The 21,003-nt window shown below is 39.6% G+C and overlaps 1 protein-coding gene across 6 annotated transcripts in view; it reads right to left on the bottom strand.

Moving 5' to 3' along the window:
• Positions 1-20,396, bottom strand: part of eif4g3a (eukaryotic translation initiation factor 4 gamma, 3a) — an 83,504-nt gene extending 63,108 nt beyond the window's left edge. For 3 of the 6 annotated variants that reach the window (XM_039611755.1, XM_039611756.1, XM_039611757.1), the window contains exons 1-3: positions 19,686-20,396; positions 6,185-6,254; positions 588-752 (exon numbers count right to left, since the gene is read on the bottom strand). In XM_039611755.1, coding sequence (XP_039467689.1) covers positions 588-752; positions 6,185-6,254; positions 19,686-19,861 — 411 coding nt within the window. In that variant the 5' untranslated portion in view covers positions 19,862-20,396. The remainder of the gene's footprint in view (positions 1-587; positions 753-6,184; positions 6,255-19,685) is intronic. The other 3 variants (XM_039611758.1, XM_031739870.2, XM_039611759.1) reach the window with 3 other exon arrangements.
• Between the last annotated feature and the right edge of the window lie 607 nt (positions 20,397-21,003).

The following is a 21,003-nucleotide window of genomic DNA, read 5'->3' as shown; positions in this document are numbered from 1 at the left end:
TTTTCCGGGCACCAAGAGTAATTATTATTCTCAAGCCATTTGTCATTAAACTTACATCGTCCTCTCTCTATAGACTAATGAGCAGGCTGGCTAGCAATGCCTTAATCATCATTTTCAGTTTCCATCAGGTCACCCAGCAGCCCGCTCATCATAAATTGACCCTCACCAGGCTATTCATGGGGAACTTTGTCTTTTTAGGATGGTTTTTTAGGCATAAGCTAAAATTAGCTATGACTTTTTCCTCTATAAGAGTTCATAGAGCTTTAGATAAAATAAGCAGCCTGAAAGAGTCAGTCAGATTATAAAGAACAGCCTTAACAATACAGTTGAATTGTACATGGTTTGGATTTTCAAGGCTTTTTACTAGTAAATGTGAATTTAAGAGATTTTAAGGACTCGCAGACACCCTGTAATAGATTTTTTTTGTCAAAATGACAGCATCATTTTATATTTTGTACACACAAGTGATATGTTTTTTAAATCTGCTGGTTTAAAAAAAAATGTCATTATATGTTTTAGAAAGCAGACAAAGAAAGAACAACATGAAAATGCAGAGAGGATGACGGCGGTCGCAGTGACAAACTCACCCCTCCGCCTGCCTCCCAGCCCTTAGGGTAGCGATATGGAGAAGCTGTGGGTACTGATACCTGAGAGAGCGCTGGGGAATGGGCATGACCAGGCGGGGTTCCCGCCAAATTAGTGTGTCCCTTTGTGATGTCGTGAGCAGGGTAAGAAGGACCATGCCTGGACACCTGTATGAAATGAAGCAGTAAAATTAAAGAGTTAAACAAAATGATATATTATGCCAGGCTGGTGCAGAGGAGGAACAGCAGTGGCGGGGCTCCACAGGTCATTAGTCCTCCCTCCTGCTGAGGGATGTAAATTAAGCGCTCAAGCAGCAGGATTAGCCCCTGTATTTATGCAGAGAGGTGAAGACCTTCAACATGCATGGCTACTCAAGGCTGCTGCAGTTTGCTAAAAACTCGACTGCGGCCTCTTCTGCAGCCTGCTGTGCAAGTATGTCTGGGCCTCATATGGCAAAACTGGGTCAAATAATCTGTGATAGATAGAGAATATCATGTGCAACAGATAGAAATGAGTCATGTCAAACAGGCTTGAGCCACAGGGAAGGGTTCAGGGTGGGTACCGGCGGTGAGCAGTATCAGACAAGGCTGAGATTTTTTATTCAGCTCTCTGTGGTGTGGCAGGATGGGCCTTGGCAGCTGTAGCTATGGGCTGGCCCTACTGCAGGTGCTGCTTGTTGCTGCAGCAGGCCTGAAAACACCAGGGAATGAGACAGGATACTGCAGGAAGAAATCAGTAAGCAGACAAGGAGGGGAAATGGAAAGCTAAGCAAGCCTCCCTCTTCTCTTTTTTTCTCCTCTAACAAGGGCTGCTTTTCTATGTTGAGAGATTTAAAAACTCTGGTACTAAAATTACAAACTCTCAACTTCAAATGTTTGTAACCTTTATAGCCAATACTCTGCACAGTCTCTATAGTATCTCTGCATCTCCACTGTGTGGCCCACTTCCCTCAGATGACCTGGGATAAAGCAACTAATCTAGCTGCTGTTACCAGGGGAGGAGCCTGCATTGCTTCAGGCAAGTGACTGACTCTGAGGACATACAGCGTGATGGGATGGGGGAGGGGAGGTAAGTGACTGTATGGGGGCTGTACATGAGGGGGAAGAGAAGAAAGAGCGGCTGAGTAAACCCCACTATCACCATACAGAGCAACGGCTTCACGCCACGAGTGCCGTTTATTTCCACCAGTGTCATCATTGTTGCAGTTTTAAGCTCCCACCACCCCCCCAAAAACAGAAACTTTCTTGAGAGCTTGAAAAATCTCATAAAGCCTCCAATGTTTTCAGTGTTGTTAGGTTGCAAAGAATAAACACAGCTCACAGCTGAACAGCCCATCTCCAAGCACACAGCATTTCCTCGTCTAATGTGCAGCTACTTACTGTACCTTCCACAATTCAGAAATGTTATCAGGGCAGGAAACATCTTCAGTGTGGTGTCAGAAAAAAAGGTCAATTCTAGCGTACTGTTAAATGCCAGAGCCTGTAAAAATAGACACATTTTCCCCTAATAAATCAAAAGGTAAAAGAAATCATTTTTTTGTTATTGACCCTGTTTATGTGCCCTCCTTTCATTTAATATCAGTTAACATCTATTTGAGGGCGTTGCGATTAATCACATTTGATTTTCAGTGATCATTTCGGCTTTCAAAGTTTATGAAAACAAGACTGAGATAAAAAAATAATTGTGCCACATTTGTTTTTCACAGTGATGCTCTAATTGATGATAATGATTGATGATGCACTGTCTTGAGTTTTAAATTCAACGCATGTACCATTAGACTTAGCTGCCCCACCCAAAAAATCCTAAACTCACTCCCTGCCCGGCTGTGCCAAGGTTTGGTTCAGATCACTTTTTATTGTTCCATTTTCTGTTGAATTATATTTACAGTTCAAGAAAATCCAATGTTAAAAACTGCATGAGTGCATGATGTAAAAATCAATGATAAACTGAGTCTACGTGAGACATCAATATTTAGCTGAATTAATTACAGGAAAAAAAGCATCACCTTTTATAATGGCTACTATCTTTATATAAATTGTTAAATCAATATCAGGCTGATTAACTGGTTTTGACATTACAGTCATGTGACTAGATCATGCGACAACATAGAAAAACATTCAAAACCCTGCAGCCTGCAGCAAGCAAACACTGCTGATTTTTATACATTAGTTACATTATTAGTTACATTACATTATTACATTATTATCTCACTCTTATTGCCTGTTCTATTGTCCTTATCTTCAACGTTATGCTGCTCTGTTGTATGTTAATTGTCCCTTGGGGATAAATAAAGTCTTTCTGATTCTGATTCTGATTAGTTCTTGGTCTATTCTCAGCCTAGTACTTGCTCCTGTTTGCTGTGGATCTGCGGTACTTTTCAAGCATTTTCCAAAAAAAGAAGAAAAAAAAGGAAAAAGAAAATTATATTCTGTTTATTCACAAGGTGTTGCACAACAGGCACGGGTGGTTTGGTTGTGCCTTGAATAGTTCAGAAAGCTCTCTAACAAATCTAATCACTGCTCGCCACATATTGATTATATTTCTAGTAGAATCAAGCAGGGCTAGCAAAAATGTTTTTTCCTGATATTTGTGGTCACGCTAGTCTTCCTGGGTTTGATCTCTGTTTCACTGAGTATGTGGGCGAGGGGGGCAAGAGGTGAGCGGAGAGGTTCAAGTAAAATAAAATTGTACTTTAAGTGCAATAAAGGTTGTTGACAGCAGGGCAGGTAGTCCTGATCAGTACTACCTGCACTGGCAACTCTGCTGCTGATAATGATATAACTGCACCTCCGTCAAGCGCAAGAGGCCAAGTTTTGACCCAGTCCTCCATCTGGCTCAGCAAGAGCAATACTGGTAATGTTAAGTGCACAAGTGCACGCCATACAATCTTGTGGCATTCAGACTGTAATCATGTTCATCATTCATGTCAACAAGAACAACCAAATTAAAAGAGAACTCAAAGAAAGAGCTCCAAAATCTGAAATCTATGAAACAGATTATTATTTTCTTTTTCTGTGAAAGAACAAACAGATCAAATCTCTTGATATGAATGAGAGTTAGATTCCTCCACCTTCTCCAGTAATCTACCCACAAAAGTGACTTGTAAGAACTTTTTAATACACAATGCTAGATGCAAGATAATATGATCTTTTTTAAAAATCTCAGATACCTAACGCATCAACTCTATCACTGATGTTGGTTTATTTTGGTGATTTGTGTTTCCGTTTAACATTTTACAAAAATTAAGCTGAAAAAAGAAACAATGAAAGACAAAAAGGGAGACTGGGAAAATCATCATTCTTATCTAAGCTGAAAACCAAGAAAAAAACAAAACAGAACCTAATGTTTACCCAACAAATGACAATTTTAACTCAAACTTTAATTAACTCATACTTTAAATTCCTATTCTGTTCATTCACTAGGTGTGTCACAAAAGGCACAGGTGGTTTTGCCTTGAACAGTTTCGAAAGCTCTCTACCAAATCTAATCACTGCTCGCCTCACAACAATTGCTACGCTGGGCTTATTTTTGTCTTTAGAGAGGCACAGTAGGTGTGGCTGGTCACCGACTACCAGGCAATACACAGCCTCTAAAGTTCAGGCAAATCTAATTGTCTACCAAATCCTCCTAACTCATATGTTTATGCTCCAGGCATATAACAAAAGAAACATACTACAAATTATGTAAATATTATCATGACAAAGATATGATGAAGAAAATGTTAATTAATTCCTGAAGGAGTCAGTAAATGGCAGAGGTACCCTGAGGGAAGCAATCTGCAGATCAGGCCTGCTGTGATCTGATCACAAAAGAATTTCCTTACATGTATGTGCTCTGCAGTTTTTTAAAATTACAAACACACATGCATGTTTGCACAGTTTGTATTATTATTGCCCAGTTCCAAACAATCCTAATGTCAAACACTGGACTGACAGCAAACAGGATCTCCGCCATTATAGTCCTTGGCAATGTTAACATCAAAAAGAGTAAAAAATATTTCTGGTTAGAAAGTGTTTACAGTCACCATGCTGACGAAATTGCTGCTGCGTTTCAGTATAAAGCCTTCTCTTTGTTACAGTTACAAATAATGTTGTGCAAGATAACTTTCAGTAGCGCCATCATTATAAAATGACACACTGACAGGTAAATTAACCTACTGAACAGCTTTTGGTAACAACAAGCCAATCTACTCAATTTAACTTTAAATTGTTTACTGTGCCACATAAAGCTGGGAGATAAATAGTACGAGGATGCTAACAGCAACAGGCAGCCTTCACGCCTGCAGCGGCAACAGATTTTCTTCATGCGTTTACAAAACTTTTATACTTAACAACAAACTGTGGCCGTGTAAGTGGACATGACTGCAAAGCTCACACAACAAGGAGGAGAATGCTCTCTCTATCTGCCTTTCTGACTCTCATACATGTTATGTCCATTTTGGAAAGTTTTTATTATGACATGTTCTTGTCAATTCGACAGGAATTCAGCTCCATTCTGCACTCAAAGTGAAACGGAGCGAGATCACGAAGAGGAAAAACGAGTACAACTGTAAGACAGGAGTATGAAGCAGCCTACTGCTGTTACACCGAGCTGAAAAAACCCCAGCTAGTACAAAAAATGCAGTACTGGGCTGTGAATAACTCTGGTATTGAGCTAAGGTCGCGATAACAACATTGTACAGCAACTAGAAAATTCTGGATTGATCCATCCTTAATTTTAAGTATCTTTTTTTCCCTTTTTTGCTACCACACACATTAAATACTTTCACTTTAATATCACAGGCAAAGAGGAGTGCTGAGTCAGCAGGAATTCTTTCTCTTCCTGTAATACATACCTGGAACATTTTACCAGTTTTCAGGGTTAACTGTAAAGCTTCAGCTTTAAACTCCCAACAACCCATACCAATGCTGGTGTCTAAACCTAGGAAAACAGCATTTTGGTAAAAACACAAAGAGGGGCCAGGAGGTCAGCCATCAGTTTGCTTCTTCTAGCTCACTGGTTAAAGGCACCAAAATTTGGCAATAAATAACAAATACAGAATATTGTTTATGAAAACATACTGACATCAGCAGAATGGAATGATTATTTTCTCTTATCAACTATGATACATAATGGTATTTTCAGCTGTTCCTTTATTTCCCAAGTGGTCACAACAGCAGAGGGATCCACATGTTAATTTGGCACAATACTAGTAGTATAGTAGCTTGTGAGCTTTGAGGCTGGGTTTTGTGTCTCCCCCATGTGTTAACCACTACACCACAAAATTACAATGACATAATACATAACAAATAGAATGACATAATTCGATATTAAAAAAATATTCATATATGTTTTCAGGTTTTACCTTCATGAATGAATGGTTGTACACGGTAACATTAAATTCAGTAACCAAATTAAAATAAGCAATAATTTGTATGACTTGTGACCATAATAAAAGTGTGTGCAAAAGCATAAAGCCAGTACAACAGATCTGAGTCTTCAGTGTGTGTGTTTTTACTTAAAGTGTAACCTTCCTGTATGTGCACTGCAGCATACAGTATATACAGGTAGATATGAATGTAACAGTGTCTGAAAAGAGGGGCTGCATGCAGTGACTCACGCTGTAGACTGCGACTCCAGGCTGTGTAGGGAAGATTCGTTCGTCCAGTGATGGCTGAACCCGTGGGATTCTGGAAAGAGGATGTTAAGGGAAGTTCTTCAAGCAACAGGAGAGCAAAACTGGCATCCTGCTAGGTCACAGACAGGTAAGATTCCTGTCATATTTTAGAAGTGTTGCTGAGTCTAAATATGGCTGATTAAAGCACATAAAGTAAAAAAAAAAAAAAAAACCCAACACAAATCCACTGAAAAATGTTCTGCAGTTGTTTAATTTAATTCAATACATTCAGATCATCAGTGGGCTTCCCTCAGACCACATGTCTTGTGTAGCTTAATTTCAAGGATCCCCCCTCCAACCATACAAACCCCGCCTAAAATGCCCCATCTCTGAGAGTACACTATGTACCTTCACCATTTTGCAAGAGTTAAAGGGAAAATCTGAAATGGATTTCTGTGCTACTTCATGCTGGGGGGCAGCTGGAGCACAAGAATGAGGACTGAAACAACTATTTAGCAGCACACCGCAAAATACGTTTAATATTAATTCCCTTCACCTTCAGCTGTGTGAAGAATAAGAGGTTAAACAAAAACTACAACATAGCACAAAAGAAAATCTATAACACTCGAGGGTTTAATAATCGTTTGCAGAGAAACCAGAGTATGTGATCACTTTCTTTAAAGATTAAGAAAGACAAAATAAATCAAGACCTCACTGAGATGTTAGAAGAGATAAAAGAGGGAATGTGTAAAATCCACACAGAAAAGGGAAGGCCTGTGTTTAGTAACCTGCTCAGGCAGTTGTGTGCGACAGACAGGCTCACACACTGCTGATCACATGATTTAAGGGAAACCGAACGTCTGGCTTTCTTCCTTTCACCCAAATCGCACCTCCCTTTGCCCTAAACTCTCTTCCTTAGTCCTGCTCTTGCCTGCAGGGCCCGTCATCTCTCTGGGACCCCTGCCAGCACTGCTACTCGTAACGAGATAAGACAGAGTGAAAAGAATTATTTAAAGAGAAGGCTGCGAATCAAAACACAGAAGCACAGCAGGAAGCATTATCAGTTTCATTACCGAGGAATTTGGAGAAGGAAGAAGAAGAAAAAAAAAAAAAACATCCACCCACACTACACAGTACACACATACACAGATATAAGGAGTAATTAGAGGCTCAGTCCCGTCACAATGATTTGACAGTCTAGGTGAGGAAGAGTACAAAAACTACGTGAAAGATGGCATTTACAGTTTTCACCTTCTTTTTATCGGTGCTTTGAGAGCCAGACAGAAAACATTTCCCACATGACTCTAATATAAGACAGGTTTCTTCAATGATTCGCAGACTACACATGATAGCTAGAAAAGCAACATCCAAGAAATGCAGCATTCGAAAGTAGGTGAAAAATATGAACTATACACAGAGAACGAAACAAAGTACTTTTAAGCAAATATGTCACGCTTCTCCCGTGAGAGGATTCTCTTCGTTTTATACCACCATACACAGAAACTGAATCTTTTGTCTTTACATTTTTAATGATATTACTCAGTGTTCTAGGAAATGTGACTAACATCAATATTTTCTAAGTTGCAATAGTAAAAATTAGTTCAAAGTATTTCTGCTGGGTTCCAGACAGCCGTGAAGACCGTGAACAGAGGGTGGGCAGCAAAAGCAGGGTTCAACATACTAGGGCAACAGGTGCACGTTCACCTGGAAGTCAAAGGTGGTAGTCAACATACTGAAACAGCATGCAAAATGAAATTGTGGAAGTGCCAAAAACTGCAGTTCCTCCAACAGCCCCTGAAGGCTTGGTTCAAAACCGAGTCAACCCCCATAATTTTGGATGGTAAAAGTGTGTTTACAGACTATGTTAGCCCCTGTGGATAGCTGCTTCATAAAATCTGTAACAGGGCAATCCTTTTGAAAATAGTTACTCTTTTTTAACCTCCCTTTGTGTTGAGATTTTAAACTTAGAAGCGTGGACACCTAAATGACAGTTCTGCACACACGGCCAGCTGTAGCAGATTGCCATCGGCGAAGCCTCACCTTCATTTATTGACGCCACTGATTTGGACCTCTCTGCCGTATTTATCTGTTGCAGTTTGGAGCATTTTTAATGGAATTGTGTGATTAATATAGCGGCTTGCTGTGTGATAAAGGCCATCCAAGATGTTTGTCTTTAGTGCTGTGTCAGACTGTTTTTATGTTTGGTTTTTTAGTATTATTAGATAGAAGGTATGTGTGTCTTTACATCACACCCATACAGTTCATGAATAGAGGCTGATAACCAAGCTTCATAGTGTTAACTACTCCAACAAACATCATCCCTTTTTTTTGTACAGCCTATGACTGACACAAATGCCATTTCTAAATCTTCAATCAACTGCATCTAAAGGATGTAGTTACTTCAACCAGAAGGACATTTGAAAACAGTGACGCCACATTTCTTACAACATTGTTTGCTTTCAGATTTAAGATTTCTGTCGGTGCAACTGTATGATTATCCAAGTCTGACCACAGTGTAGAAAAGATTATGTGTGACTCAGGTGTGCAAAGGTTTGACGTTATCAATTCATCTGCCAGTAATGCCATGCCAGCAGTGATAAAAGGAGTTGATGAGGTTGGAAACCATCAAGGCTGAGAGACAATTTGAAGGCAGCTTTTAATTCCAAACCCTTGTAAGGGGGGAGAAAAAGACAACCGGGGAAAACGAGGCAGATACACCTGGCAAGAAAAAAAAAAAACAACCAAAGACTGGCAGGTCTGAGCTTCTTACCCCACTTGCCAAATTATAAGAATGAGTCACTATTTAAATGGCTCAAAGAGAGGACGCAGATTTCTGTTCTCTCAGATGGAAATCACCTGCAGTCAAAAGCCAGTTCAAGAAATACTTTTCTGTAACATGCTTTGTGCCACACAAGCTTTTACACAATATATACTTTGGTCTTTTAATTCTGCTACTCTCAACCCTGTTACATGTTTGCTTCTGAATAAGTTTAAAGTAAGTTTTGCATGGTATATTTCATGCTGCTTTTATTTTATACATTTTCTTTTAAGATAATATGCAAATTTTAAAAAAAATCTGGTTTCTGCAAAGCTATTCTTTCTGTGAAAGGCACTACATAAATAAAATGCTGCTTTCCTGTTACCTGTGGGAAAACATGAGTCATTTCTTTAGCTTGATCACTTTTTAATTGTTATGTTTTGAGTAAATTTGAGCGTTTGATTATATTTCATTACACTTATTTAATGAGAGAACTGGCCAAGTTTTTGGTTTTTGTCAAATTCTATATCTGCAACTAGAAATGATGGTGGTTTCACATATTTTTAGTTTTCCTTTCACAATAAAAGTTCTTCCAGTTTATTTCAAGTTTTTTGAGTTTCTAGAAGAAAATTAATACTGCAGTGGTATATTAAGGTGACCATGCAGAGAAACCAAATTGTCCTCAGACAAAACATCATTCATGTCAAGCTCTCCATGTGGGTGGTCCAGCAACCAGATGGATGCAGACACTTGCAGTCATGCTCTACTGCGTGCATCAGGCATAACCATATCAGTAGATGACTGCACTAACTAGACATTAGCCTTTTTTTTTTAAAAATCTCCATTAATTGTCTGCTTTGGGAAGGAGGCCAAGCACGATATCAATTTAAAGGCTTACAGTTCAAAAATGAGAGTCTCAGTGCTGCTGAAACATCACCTATAACATCAAGCTGATCAGAATTGCATCAGTGGTGAGAGATTCACATTTGACCCATGGACAGATTCAAGAAATATTTGATGATATATAATCACAAACCACCTGTATCTCAAGCAGCTGTAAGGACACTTGAAGATAGTGACCACATTTTTATACCTTTTTTTTTTTAACCATAACGAAATAGTAACATTTGCCATAAAAGTTGCTCATTCAGAAAAAGAAAAAAAGTGTAGTTTCTTATATTAGGAGGTACATTTTTGGTCTAAAACAGACAAACAGACACATCTTTCTTGTTGAGAAAGTAGCATCAAACACTACTCCCTGTCCTCGACCCCTCCAGTGACCTATAAGCTTCATTTAGGAAGGAAAAGCTGCAGCGGTCCCTGCTTCATCATTAGCTTACTGGAAAGCCACTTAAGTGCTGAATGTGCGAGACGCAGAGAGGGGAAGACAGGAGGAGATACAGCTTTACACATAGTAAATGTCTGATCAGGAGGATGATACAGCTCAATAAACTAATCCTGAATAAATGCTGTTCCTGAATAAATGAATGAATCAGAGCTATAAAGTTAACAACTTCAAGAAATCACGACAAGTATCCAAAACAAAGAAGCAAGAGAGGGTCTAATGGAAATGAGAGTGGTGCAATGACTGATAAACATCATGGAAATTCTGCTGTGCAAAAATGTTAAATTACATGATAGTCCTACAGGCTCGTCTGAATGATGTAGACTACCTGCAAATTTCAGAGTACTTCCTGTACCTCCTCAAAGTGGACATACAGGAAGCGAGTGGAGACGACCCAGATGGTGCAGATACACACCCTCCTCCCTGCTGGCACACTGGCCGCGCGCACACACACACACACGCGCACACACACACACACACACACACACACACGCACACGGTTGGATAAAAGCGAAGCTCACAAAGCTCTCACTGCTGTTGCTGAGACTGCTCTTTCACTACAGTATGAACAATAGGTGGTAGGTTTTTGGATTCAACTGTAACAAACCAAATCTTAAGCAGCTATGATTCTGGATCTCTATAACACAAATTGTATTTCTTTATAAAGATACTAATTTTAAATTAAGGGGCAGAAAAGCTTCCATTTCTAGCCACAGACTGTAAAAAAAAGAAAAGAAAAAAAAAGACGGGCAAAGCATTACGTGCCGGGAAAGTGAACCCAATGCAGATCTACCATTAAAACCTGCATTCTTTTCCAATGGCGAGCAGGCTCAACGAGTTTCAAAATAAAGTAAATAAGTCTATGAGAAAATGACAGTGGGTTGCCTTTATTTGTGACTTCAATAAACGTTTTCATTTTGCCTTTGTGCTTGTTAGCTAGTTTCAAGTTTTATCAACTAAACACCACATTTATTTTTTTAACTTATGGTCCTTAAAGAGGGTAAAGCAGGGTGTGTGGGTTAAGGGTTGTCTGAGCATTCATTCATGAAATTCAGCGACATGCATCAGCAACTACCAAAGTGAGCAATGCACAGAAGGCAACTTCCGTGTTAAAACTTTTTTTTAACTTTAAAGAGACAACTAATTGGAGGTACTGATCCCACTAACTGAACCATGACTGAATAGTATATACAAAAGGCGATGCTTGTCACCAAGCTTAAACTAACCACTGGTGACCAACCACCAAGTGAATAGATAGAACCATGTCAAGAAAAATAACTCTATGATTTGGCTTTTAGGTGGGACTACGATCATATTGACAAGTGGCTATAATGAGTGTGTAGCATCTCTCAGCTCAGCTCTCAGCTCTAACCATCATTTATATAAAAGCACTGTTTCTAACAGAGTGCCTACAGGAGAAATAATGCCAAAACAACTGTCACTACATGCCTTTCAAAGACTTACATTAGGTAAGTTACAACTAACTATGTTCTCATGACAATTTCTGAGGACTGACGCAATGCTGGTGAAGAAAGAGTTATTTATATTTACTGACGAGTCAGTCATTAAACAATGTACCTTAAAAAATGCAGTTCCTTGAATGGCCAGTTGGGGCAAAAATAAGCATGTTTACAACCTGGTAAAAAAAAATGGTTTTGGTCTCAAGGGTGAATTTTCATTAACTTGCTATTAAAATTAAACCTTTGCATTATTCATTATTGGGGCTAGTGAACTCAAGGGTGAACTGCAAATATCTAACAAATAATATGGCCCACTGTTTAACAGATTTTGCAAAAAATATGTTCTCCAATTTGGGTGAGTGTAATTCAAACTTTTTTTGTATGTTATGTACACCTAATTAAAATAGCTTGTATTTATACAATACACCCACAAAATCCATGGATTCACTTTACAAACCAAGCTTCCTAATTTTAGCTGATAACTTACACTACTACTGCACTACATTTTTAGATTGAAAATAAAAGACAGGTGTAATTTCCTTGGCATGGCATTGGTTTATGCAGTCAGCATTTTGGTGTTTAAAACTGAATGTGAACACTGAGTGATGAGACAAAGCACACTGATATGATAACAACTTGTCAATCACATAAGGGCAGTTTTCCCATAGACTTCCAAAAAGGTGGTTCTTTTTGAAACCACAATAGTCACCCCCTGCTAGCCAATGAAAAAATATAGGCTTAAGCGTTTCGGCATTGGCTTTTGAGACATGGAAACTACTTTCACCTTTTATATAGGTTATATGATCCTAACATAAAATCTGCTAAGGTCAAGGCTGTCATTCAATAATAATTTAAAGCCTAAGACATGGCTGTGTTTTAAGAGAAACATGAGAATTTTCAACAGTAAGTCTGCACTGTATATAAGCTGAAAGGCAGCTCTCTAAAATGCTGCCAAGGTAAAAACTGCAGCCCTTACTTACTGTTACCAAGTAACCATTTATTTGCAGAAACACTTATTTTCTGTGAAAACTGAGGAAATGTGAATTTGTGTGATGTGATGTATTTTGATTACTTTTATTGTCAGTAATGAATTTTAATATGAATCAATGTGCAAGAAACATAGAGAAGTAACCCATAAAACCTGGATGATTTGGGCTATCAAAACAAAAAGTGCTACCAAATAGTCCTCAAATACTCAATCTGCTTAGCACAAAATCAGAAAAGTAAGCAAACAACAATTTCTCAGATCTTACACTTTGAAAAAGCCCTTGTCAACTTCACACAAATTAAGCAATTATTTAGCTGTAGTGCACTGAATTTGTAGAATTTTACGGCAAAGTTTTAATTTTAATGGAAAAAGTAAAAGCACTACTTGCTGACAGGAGCACATAAATAACTTCATCACTGACCTTAGAGCATCATCATGTGGGTGAGATGGCTCTCCAAACACAGTATTATAAGAAGAGCTGAAAGCAGTGTGTCCATGATAAGAAAATATCAGTTTTCCACTAATTGCAGGATGTGTCTGAAATGCTCTAGCAGAAGTAAATACAGAAACAATAAACACAACGATGTGGAAATGTCACTTCAGATTGTAATGCCGGGAGAGAACTGACAGGACGTCTACAGGCCACTCCCTCTTTGGAAAGAACGGCCCTGAATGCTGGCTCATAACAACTCAGCAGTTTATTTATAACATCCCACAGTGAGTGTGCTCGTGAGAATATCTTCTCATGCAGGCTGCACACACCTGTCCTGAAATACAGGACTCCTGTGCTGTGTGAACCACCAGCTGGGGTACATGCATTACATAGGTGCAGAGCAGTGAGTGTGACTGCATGCCTGGCCACATTAAGGGAGAGAGACATGGCACTCAAAGAATCCTTGGAAATTTATGGGAGGATTATGCAACAGCAAAGATGGTGACAGACATACAAATCCCAGGGGGGAACAAACCTTGTTGGGGCAAAGTCCGCAAACCCTTTAAGCAGGTTTTTATCAAGTTATACTACTGATTCTATATATAAAGAGTGGGTCACTGAAACAATCACCCTCTGCACCACTTACTGCGGTAGTTCCCAATAATGTGGCATGAGACAAGTCCAAGTGTGCCTTAGAATTTTACATCAGCACAAACACTATTACTGCAACTGCCTAAAAACCAGTTATTGAGATATTGGTACACATCAAAGGATCTGATCTAATCCAGAGGATGTAAAGCTGATCGCTTCCCAGTGCAGAACAAATCGTAGTTAGCTAAAGTGTAGGTATCATGTTAGGTCAATATGCTGCAAAGGTGTTATCAAAAGACAACATATAACAAAACAAAGGCTAACGATACTATGACATATAGGCTATTTTCTGCAAATATTGACACATGCACCAGGAAATTTTGCCATAAAATATTTCAACACCACTGAGTTACTGGACATAGAAGCACCCTCTATTTCAGCTACACTACAGGACTACCTTACACCACATACCAGTATTTACTTGTTTTGGGTTATTTCAGTTGAGTTGTATTATTTTTACCTTTAAATGACCTCCTATAATTATTTTTTTTATTTACCTTGTGCTTCTTTCTTTTGTGTTTTTATTGAGCTATTCAAATTTTTTAGGCTGTGTACTGTTCAGGCTGCTGTAACATGTATTTCCCCATCTTTGGGATAAATAAAATAAATCTTGTATGCAGCCTTGATGCATGCTCAATCATCGTCATGTTCAGTGTTCATCTTCTGCTGACCACTGAAATAACAGCCGATTTTAGATCCTGCTTCAAAATAACTAAGCAAATAAGTTCCCAGAGGCATATAAAGATAGCAGTCAAGTGTTTTTTACAGGAATTTTCAAGAAGCTTCTTTTTTTAATATTAAGAGCACAACCACTAAAGATGAACTCTAAAGAACTCTAAATTCAAAGGACAAAAAGAAGCAAGTCTGGAAATTGTGGAGTTAGATGGGGCAGAGGGCAAAAAAATTAGGAGAAGCCCTCAGTTTTCTCAGCTGGCTCAGCAGTGGGGTGAGGTGAGCTGAGGGGGGATGGAAGGAAATGAGGGGGGGGGCTGAGGCAGGCTGGGTGACCTGGGCCTTTGTTGGCAGATGGTGGGAAGCGCCACCTTGGCCTCTCTCTCTCTGAATGCTAAGCAGCAGTGCCATTGTCTGGCAAGTGTAGCAGCAGACGCATGCGCTCGGGGTCTCTCTGGCAACCAGGAACAGACAAACTGCCCCCCCCCCCCCCTTACTCCTCCATCACACACACGTTCCCCCACAGGACCCACGATGACACACAGCAACTTCGCCCAAGAAGAAATTCCCACACACAAGGCCAGACAGAGAGTAATATGATCTCACTCTCCTGACCTAAGAGGTCACAGCAGAGTGAGAGGTCAGCCTAGTGGCAACACTCTGTTTACATACAGACATGAAACTCAAACACTTTACAGTCTAGTGTATTCACAGGAATCTGTAAAGTAACAGGGAAGGTCCAGAAGAAATTGGCTTAGTTTATATTACTGTTAACTTCATTATTTTGATGGAGATACAGTTTAATTTAACTGCTAATTCCTCGTACCGCACACATTATATTTTATCAAACAAAGAGCTTTATAAATTTAATACAAAACCACTGCAGAATGCAGACTCCAAAATAACTACCAAGGTGATCACCTCTTGAACATGCACCATCAACAAATACACACCCACATTCATCGGTTAAACATGGGAACCAACAGTTACTCGCCTCCTTGAGTTTGTTTGTCCTGTTGAATGACATCAGCCAGCATGACTTTGACACTTATGTACTTCAACTGAAAGTGTATTTCCTGTCTGCAGCATATATGTTGAAAACAATAAGAAAACAGAGCTTTGAAGTGGCAACAGGTGTAAAATGATCTTTTTCTGAATATAACCAAGTTGTTTTAGAGCCAAACACTAAGCTGAGTGGTTTTAAATAATAATAATAATAATAATAATAATAATAATAATAATAATAATAATAATATATAAAATACTAAAAAAGAGTGATAAAAACCTGTACGACGTGGGAGCTTCCTGCTGTATATCAGGGCTCGCAAAATCGCTAGCCCGACATCCCGGGGCTAGCGATTTTTCCCAGTCGGGCTACCAAAATCCATCTCAGCCCTGCCCGTCGGGCTATCATAGGAATGAAAGATATGTCAATGCTTTTGCATTCTTTCACAAATGTAGCTGAGTAATTATGTCATCGGCATCGATGAGCCACTGTCAATATGTGACACATTGAAATCGCGTTTGAATTTGCGCTTGTTTTTTGCTTTCACTTTGCGATCGCGCGAACTGTGTGTAGAGAGCGGCAGCACTAACTGGTAAGTCACAGATTAATTGCGCACCAATTCCTCTGACATAGTCTTATCAATCGTTAGCTTACTATCAAACATGACAAGTGAAATCTCCTGCAGCAAGCTTAAACATGTGATAGAGGTTGATCGCGCAGAGAATTGCTGATCGTTATGTAAGTATGTGTGTAAGAGCAGATGGCTTTAGGCAGGTATTTTAGTTCTGCAGAGCCAAACAAGAGAGGTCAGGCTGAAGAAGCAGCCAAAGAAAAGCCTACCACAAAACGGAAAAGTTATGACAAATCAGACAATGAGGGAAAAAGAAAGCGCAGCTTTTTTGGTTTCATGGACAAAAGAATTTCTGTGGCTGGAATATGACAAGCTAAATAACATAATGTTCTGCCGGGTGTGTTGTGAGTTTCCCTCGATTTCTGAGTCGACAAGCGCCTTTGTTACTGGGACCAGTCATTTTAAGAAAGACCCCATCAGAACCCATGAGAAATGCAAGAAATACATTATTGCTCAGTCTGCAGTATCTTTCCCAGAACAAACACCAATTGCAAAAAACATACTAAAAGTAAACCAAGCATAACAAGAAGTCCTGAAAAATCTGTTTAGAATAGCGTACTAGGTTGCAAAGAGTGAACTACCACTGGCAAAATTTAGCAGTCTTTGCAAACTTCAAAAAGCAAATGTCCTAGATCTTGGTTCCACTTGCCTCTTACCCGTGATTTCAGTGGAATTTTCAAATTCAGGATCTGACACAGACTGATTCATGTTGTACACAGTTCTTGCAAGTTCATAGAAATTTCTGTTCAATTAGAACCAAATATTTGAGTTGATGTTTGAAATTGTTGTTGTAATTTGTGTTTTAAATATTTTTAGATTGATGTTTTGTTTCCTTTACAATGGAAACAAAACATCAATCAAAAAATTGTCCTTTTTTTTTTATTTATTCGGGCTACTTAAATTTATTTTGGGCTACCAAAAACTGAAGAGTGCCTGCCCGAAGGGCTACCAGGGATTTTGAAATTTTGCGAGCCCTGTATATGATGTATTTAAAAATAGCGCATTGTCAAAGTGAATTAACAATTGCATTTCTGCTCTCTGGAAAAGTGCATTTTTCTCTAAATTAAATAAAAAATAAATAAAAATACTTGTTTATTATGGGTCTGATTATTTCTCTTTTGAAGAGAACCCACAAACTCTTTTTAATTGCTTGAATGAGCCCTGAATGTATACCTCTAAGAAAATAATATACAGCTTCTCAAAGTTGTTCTTCACTTAAGAGCTGAAAAAAAGTTATCGTGTCACACAAGGCATTTTTTTTAAATCATTCAATAAAAAAAGAACAAGGAATGATGAGAATTTCGGTGAAAATAACATTCATTGTGAACTCTATCCATTTTCTGACACTGATCTGGATTATAGGGTCACAGTATAGTAGTGTCTCTTATCAGCCAGTGGTTCAGGCCTCCTTGTCAGGTGCCTGAACCACCTCATTTGTCACTATTCTATGTGAAGAGCTCTACTCTACCTTACCATGGTGCTGGGTCATGGGATAGGTAGGGGAGTGTGGGTGGGGTCTCAATGCCCAAGTGGTCCCAGAAGCTTTGTTGTCATGGGCAATTTGCCCCTGGTAGGATCTCCCTAAACAAACTTATCCTAGGTGAGAGACCAGACTAAGTGCGATTCAGAAAACCCCGCTAAAGAAAAGTAATTCAAGGAAGTCATTTGCCTTGCCCAGGATACCGGGGACCCACCCAGGAATCAGACCTATAAGAGGAGCTTGGTGGGCACAGCCCGGAAGAGCCATATGAACCCACCCTTCTATGAGCCTTCCATCCAGAGGAGCCATTGGGGTTCAGTGTAAAGTATACGCCACTCAGGGAGAGAGGTCCTGGTAGTCTGATCTCCTTTTGCCATGACATTAAACTGAACAAATTTTCAACAAATTGCCTTCTACTTAAACTGTTAATGGTGCTTTTAAAAGCTTGTAACAACAATAATCTCATAAAGTAATGAGCATTTATGTAATATATGGATGGATATTATATAAAGACACAGAGACACCTACAACAGCCACAACTCAATCAAGCAAAATCAGAAATAGCACATCATACCAAAAAGAGCAGTGTGGTTAAGCTAACTTTTAATAACCATAACTTACAATTACATGCAAAAAGTGAATTCCTGTTATCTGTCTTTCTTAAACAAAGTTTAAAATGGATAAGTGGAGGTGGTGTATTTCTGTACTCAGTCAGTAGGCCCTTACTATCATGCACCTGAAAGTAGGTTAAGCAAATGTAGCACCAATTACAAAGAGCTTGAGAGTCAAAAGAGGCCATGGCACAACAGATAAAGAGAATGTTAATCTTTTCTGTTGTGTTTGGTTTACTGACAGACAAATCAAAAAAATCACAACATGCAACAAATCAAGGGGGAACTTTATACTACCACCTGCTATAACCAGCTACTTGGTGCCCCTTAGAGACGTCATAAACACAGGGTGGCTCTGACTGTGGGAGGCAGGAAATCAGGTTGAGCCATCACACCCCAAAGCCACAGCAGAAGCTGTCAGATCACAAAAAAAGATAAATCTCTCTGTCACTGGCAGCCAGGAGACATCAACTTAATCCTCTCTTACACACACTACGACACCATGCTGTAAATAAAACACAAGCTGACATAACCACTATGACTTCACTTCACCAAATTGAGGGTAGAAATTAAAACCCAGCCATCCCCTAGTACACAAAAAGGAGAGTAAGAGCACAAGGCCGTAGTAATAATTATTATTATAATAATAAAGTTTCTTCTATAATTATACAGTGCCTGTTAAATATTTGGAGACAGATTCTCAGGAGAACAAACAGACAAACTCAGAAATGGTTGTGAAGGAATTTTAAAGAGACTTTTCAGCTGACTGTAATCACACCGAACCAGACCTCATTATAAGAGTCAAGACGGTCATTAAAACTAGCGAGCATCTTTCTGACGGCTGTCACCATGACAGCTCAGCCCTGGCACTGACAGGCCTCTCCGGATGCACACATAAACCAAACGTTAATGTAAAACTGGAAGCTGTATCCATTTCCCACATGCCGGGCCTAAATCTTAGGCAAGTACTATTAGCTCCGTTACATATAATGAAGCCACGGGAAGCTGCATTGCATTGACGGAATTGGGCAATTGCTAGCATTAACTAGCTGGCACCGTGCAATAACTACACCTTGCTAGTCAACAACCAAAGCTGAACAAAGCCGGTAACCGGTGTTGAGATACGGTGATAAAGCTTTACTATACCTAATAGTACTTCTTTATTTACTATTATCATGTACCACCACTTTTATTGGAACATGCCAGTTATATCTGATAATCAGTGGCGTGGCGTCAACTCCCCCCAATATTAAACTCGCATCTCCGTTAGCTTTGACAACCGGCTTCGGGAGCTAACGTTAGCACAGTTAGCTAGCTAATTGTCCCCTCCCCTCCCAGCTCCCTCCAAACGAAACCATCATCCTCACGTCCAACCTCTGCTATTAATCACTAATTAAACATCTGTATGTGCTACCGTCACAGGGGAAAAATAAATGCATGAAAACACAAGAAATTTCTGCGTTACCCACGTCAAAGGATACTGAGGTGGCTGTACAGCGCCGGGCTGAGGAGCAGTTGGGGCTCCCGGCGGCAGAGACACGGAGGTCAGGGTAGCCCGCAGTTGGCTCGACGAAGAGGGGCCACTTCCAGGTCCGCTAACTGCGACAGCGGCGGGTTTGGGGACCACTTTCGGTGGCAAACTCATCGCAAAAAAATCAATAACAAATAAAAACAATATCTTAATAAATACTGATACAAACAGCGCCTAGCCTGCATACATAGAGCAAGCGTTGCGGATTCTTGAAACAGGCCCCAAAATCCCTTTAACGAACTGGGATAACGAAGCTCGAATAGCAACACAAACGTCTTTTTTCATGGAAAGTCGCTGTTAGGATCAGCGGTGCTATTCATGGGGACGGTGGGAGGTTTAGCCTCCCTCACCCGTCCGGAACCTCTGCGGATCCGGTTCGGTTCGTTTCTGTTTTAAAAAAAACAATCGCCGCGATCTTCAACCTCCCTCGGCGATCTACCTTTTCTTCTCGGCAAGTGTGTTTTCTATCATTTTTTTCGCACATAGATGAGAGACTTCGCCAACATGGCGTTGCGGCCGCTTCCAGCAGTCCGGGCAGGACAGATGATTCGGCAATCCTCGGCCAGTTACGGAATCGCTCGGGTAATCAACTAACCTTCAATCAAAACACGAAAACGGCGTGGCTGACGCTCCCCAAATGTGTTCCAAATCCGTTTTTCACTATTTTAAAATCCAGTTTGAAATCAGAATTAATAACGGTCTCATCACGACTGTAACTGCTTATTAACAAACCCGGCTCCTTTTATCACTAAAATAAATCAATGAGATTGCACAGGTGTTTATAGTAAATTAGGTGTCTGTATGGACAAAAATAATTATATTACGTATTCGGCTATTGAAATACCAGCGCTGTGCGTTAACAATTGTGTGTTATCACTGCCATCTACCGTTCTTCCGTTTGCGTCGCAAGGCATTTTCCTTAAATCAAGGATGCCCAACTAATTTACTTTACGAGTCACATCCCAATGTGATCTCAAGTAGGCAAGACCAGTAAAATTAATTGTATGATTTAAAAGATATCGTCCTAATTCGCCCCTTTTAAGTGCAGGAATATTAAACAAATTGGGGACTAAAGGCAACCCAAATCGACCAAACTGGTGCATTTGTAAGGTCATGACAAATTTTCCCTTTTTAAAAGAATGACCTGGAGATACCAGCATTACAACACGGGACTGATTTTATTTTTTTTTTTTTTTAAATAAATAGTGATCCAGTGAAAGACCCTTTATCCCACTTAAAAATCTTAGACATAAGGC

This window comes from Oreochromis aureus, linkage group 5 (genome assembly GCF_013358895.1).
Source record: "Oreochromis aureus strain Israel breed Guangdong linkage group 5, ZZ_aureus, whole genome shotgun sequence".
Classification (NCBI taxonomy): Eukaryota; Metazoa; Chordata; class Actinopteri; order Cichliformes; family Cichlidae; genus Oreochromis; species Oreochromis aureus.
Note: the sequence above shows the minus strand (reverse complement) of the source record. Positions and strands in the feature narration are given on the sequence as shown.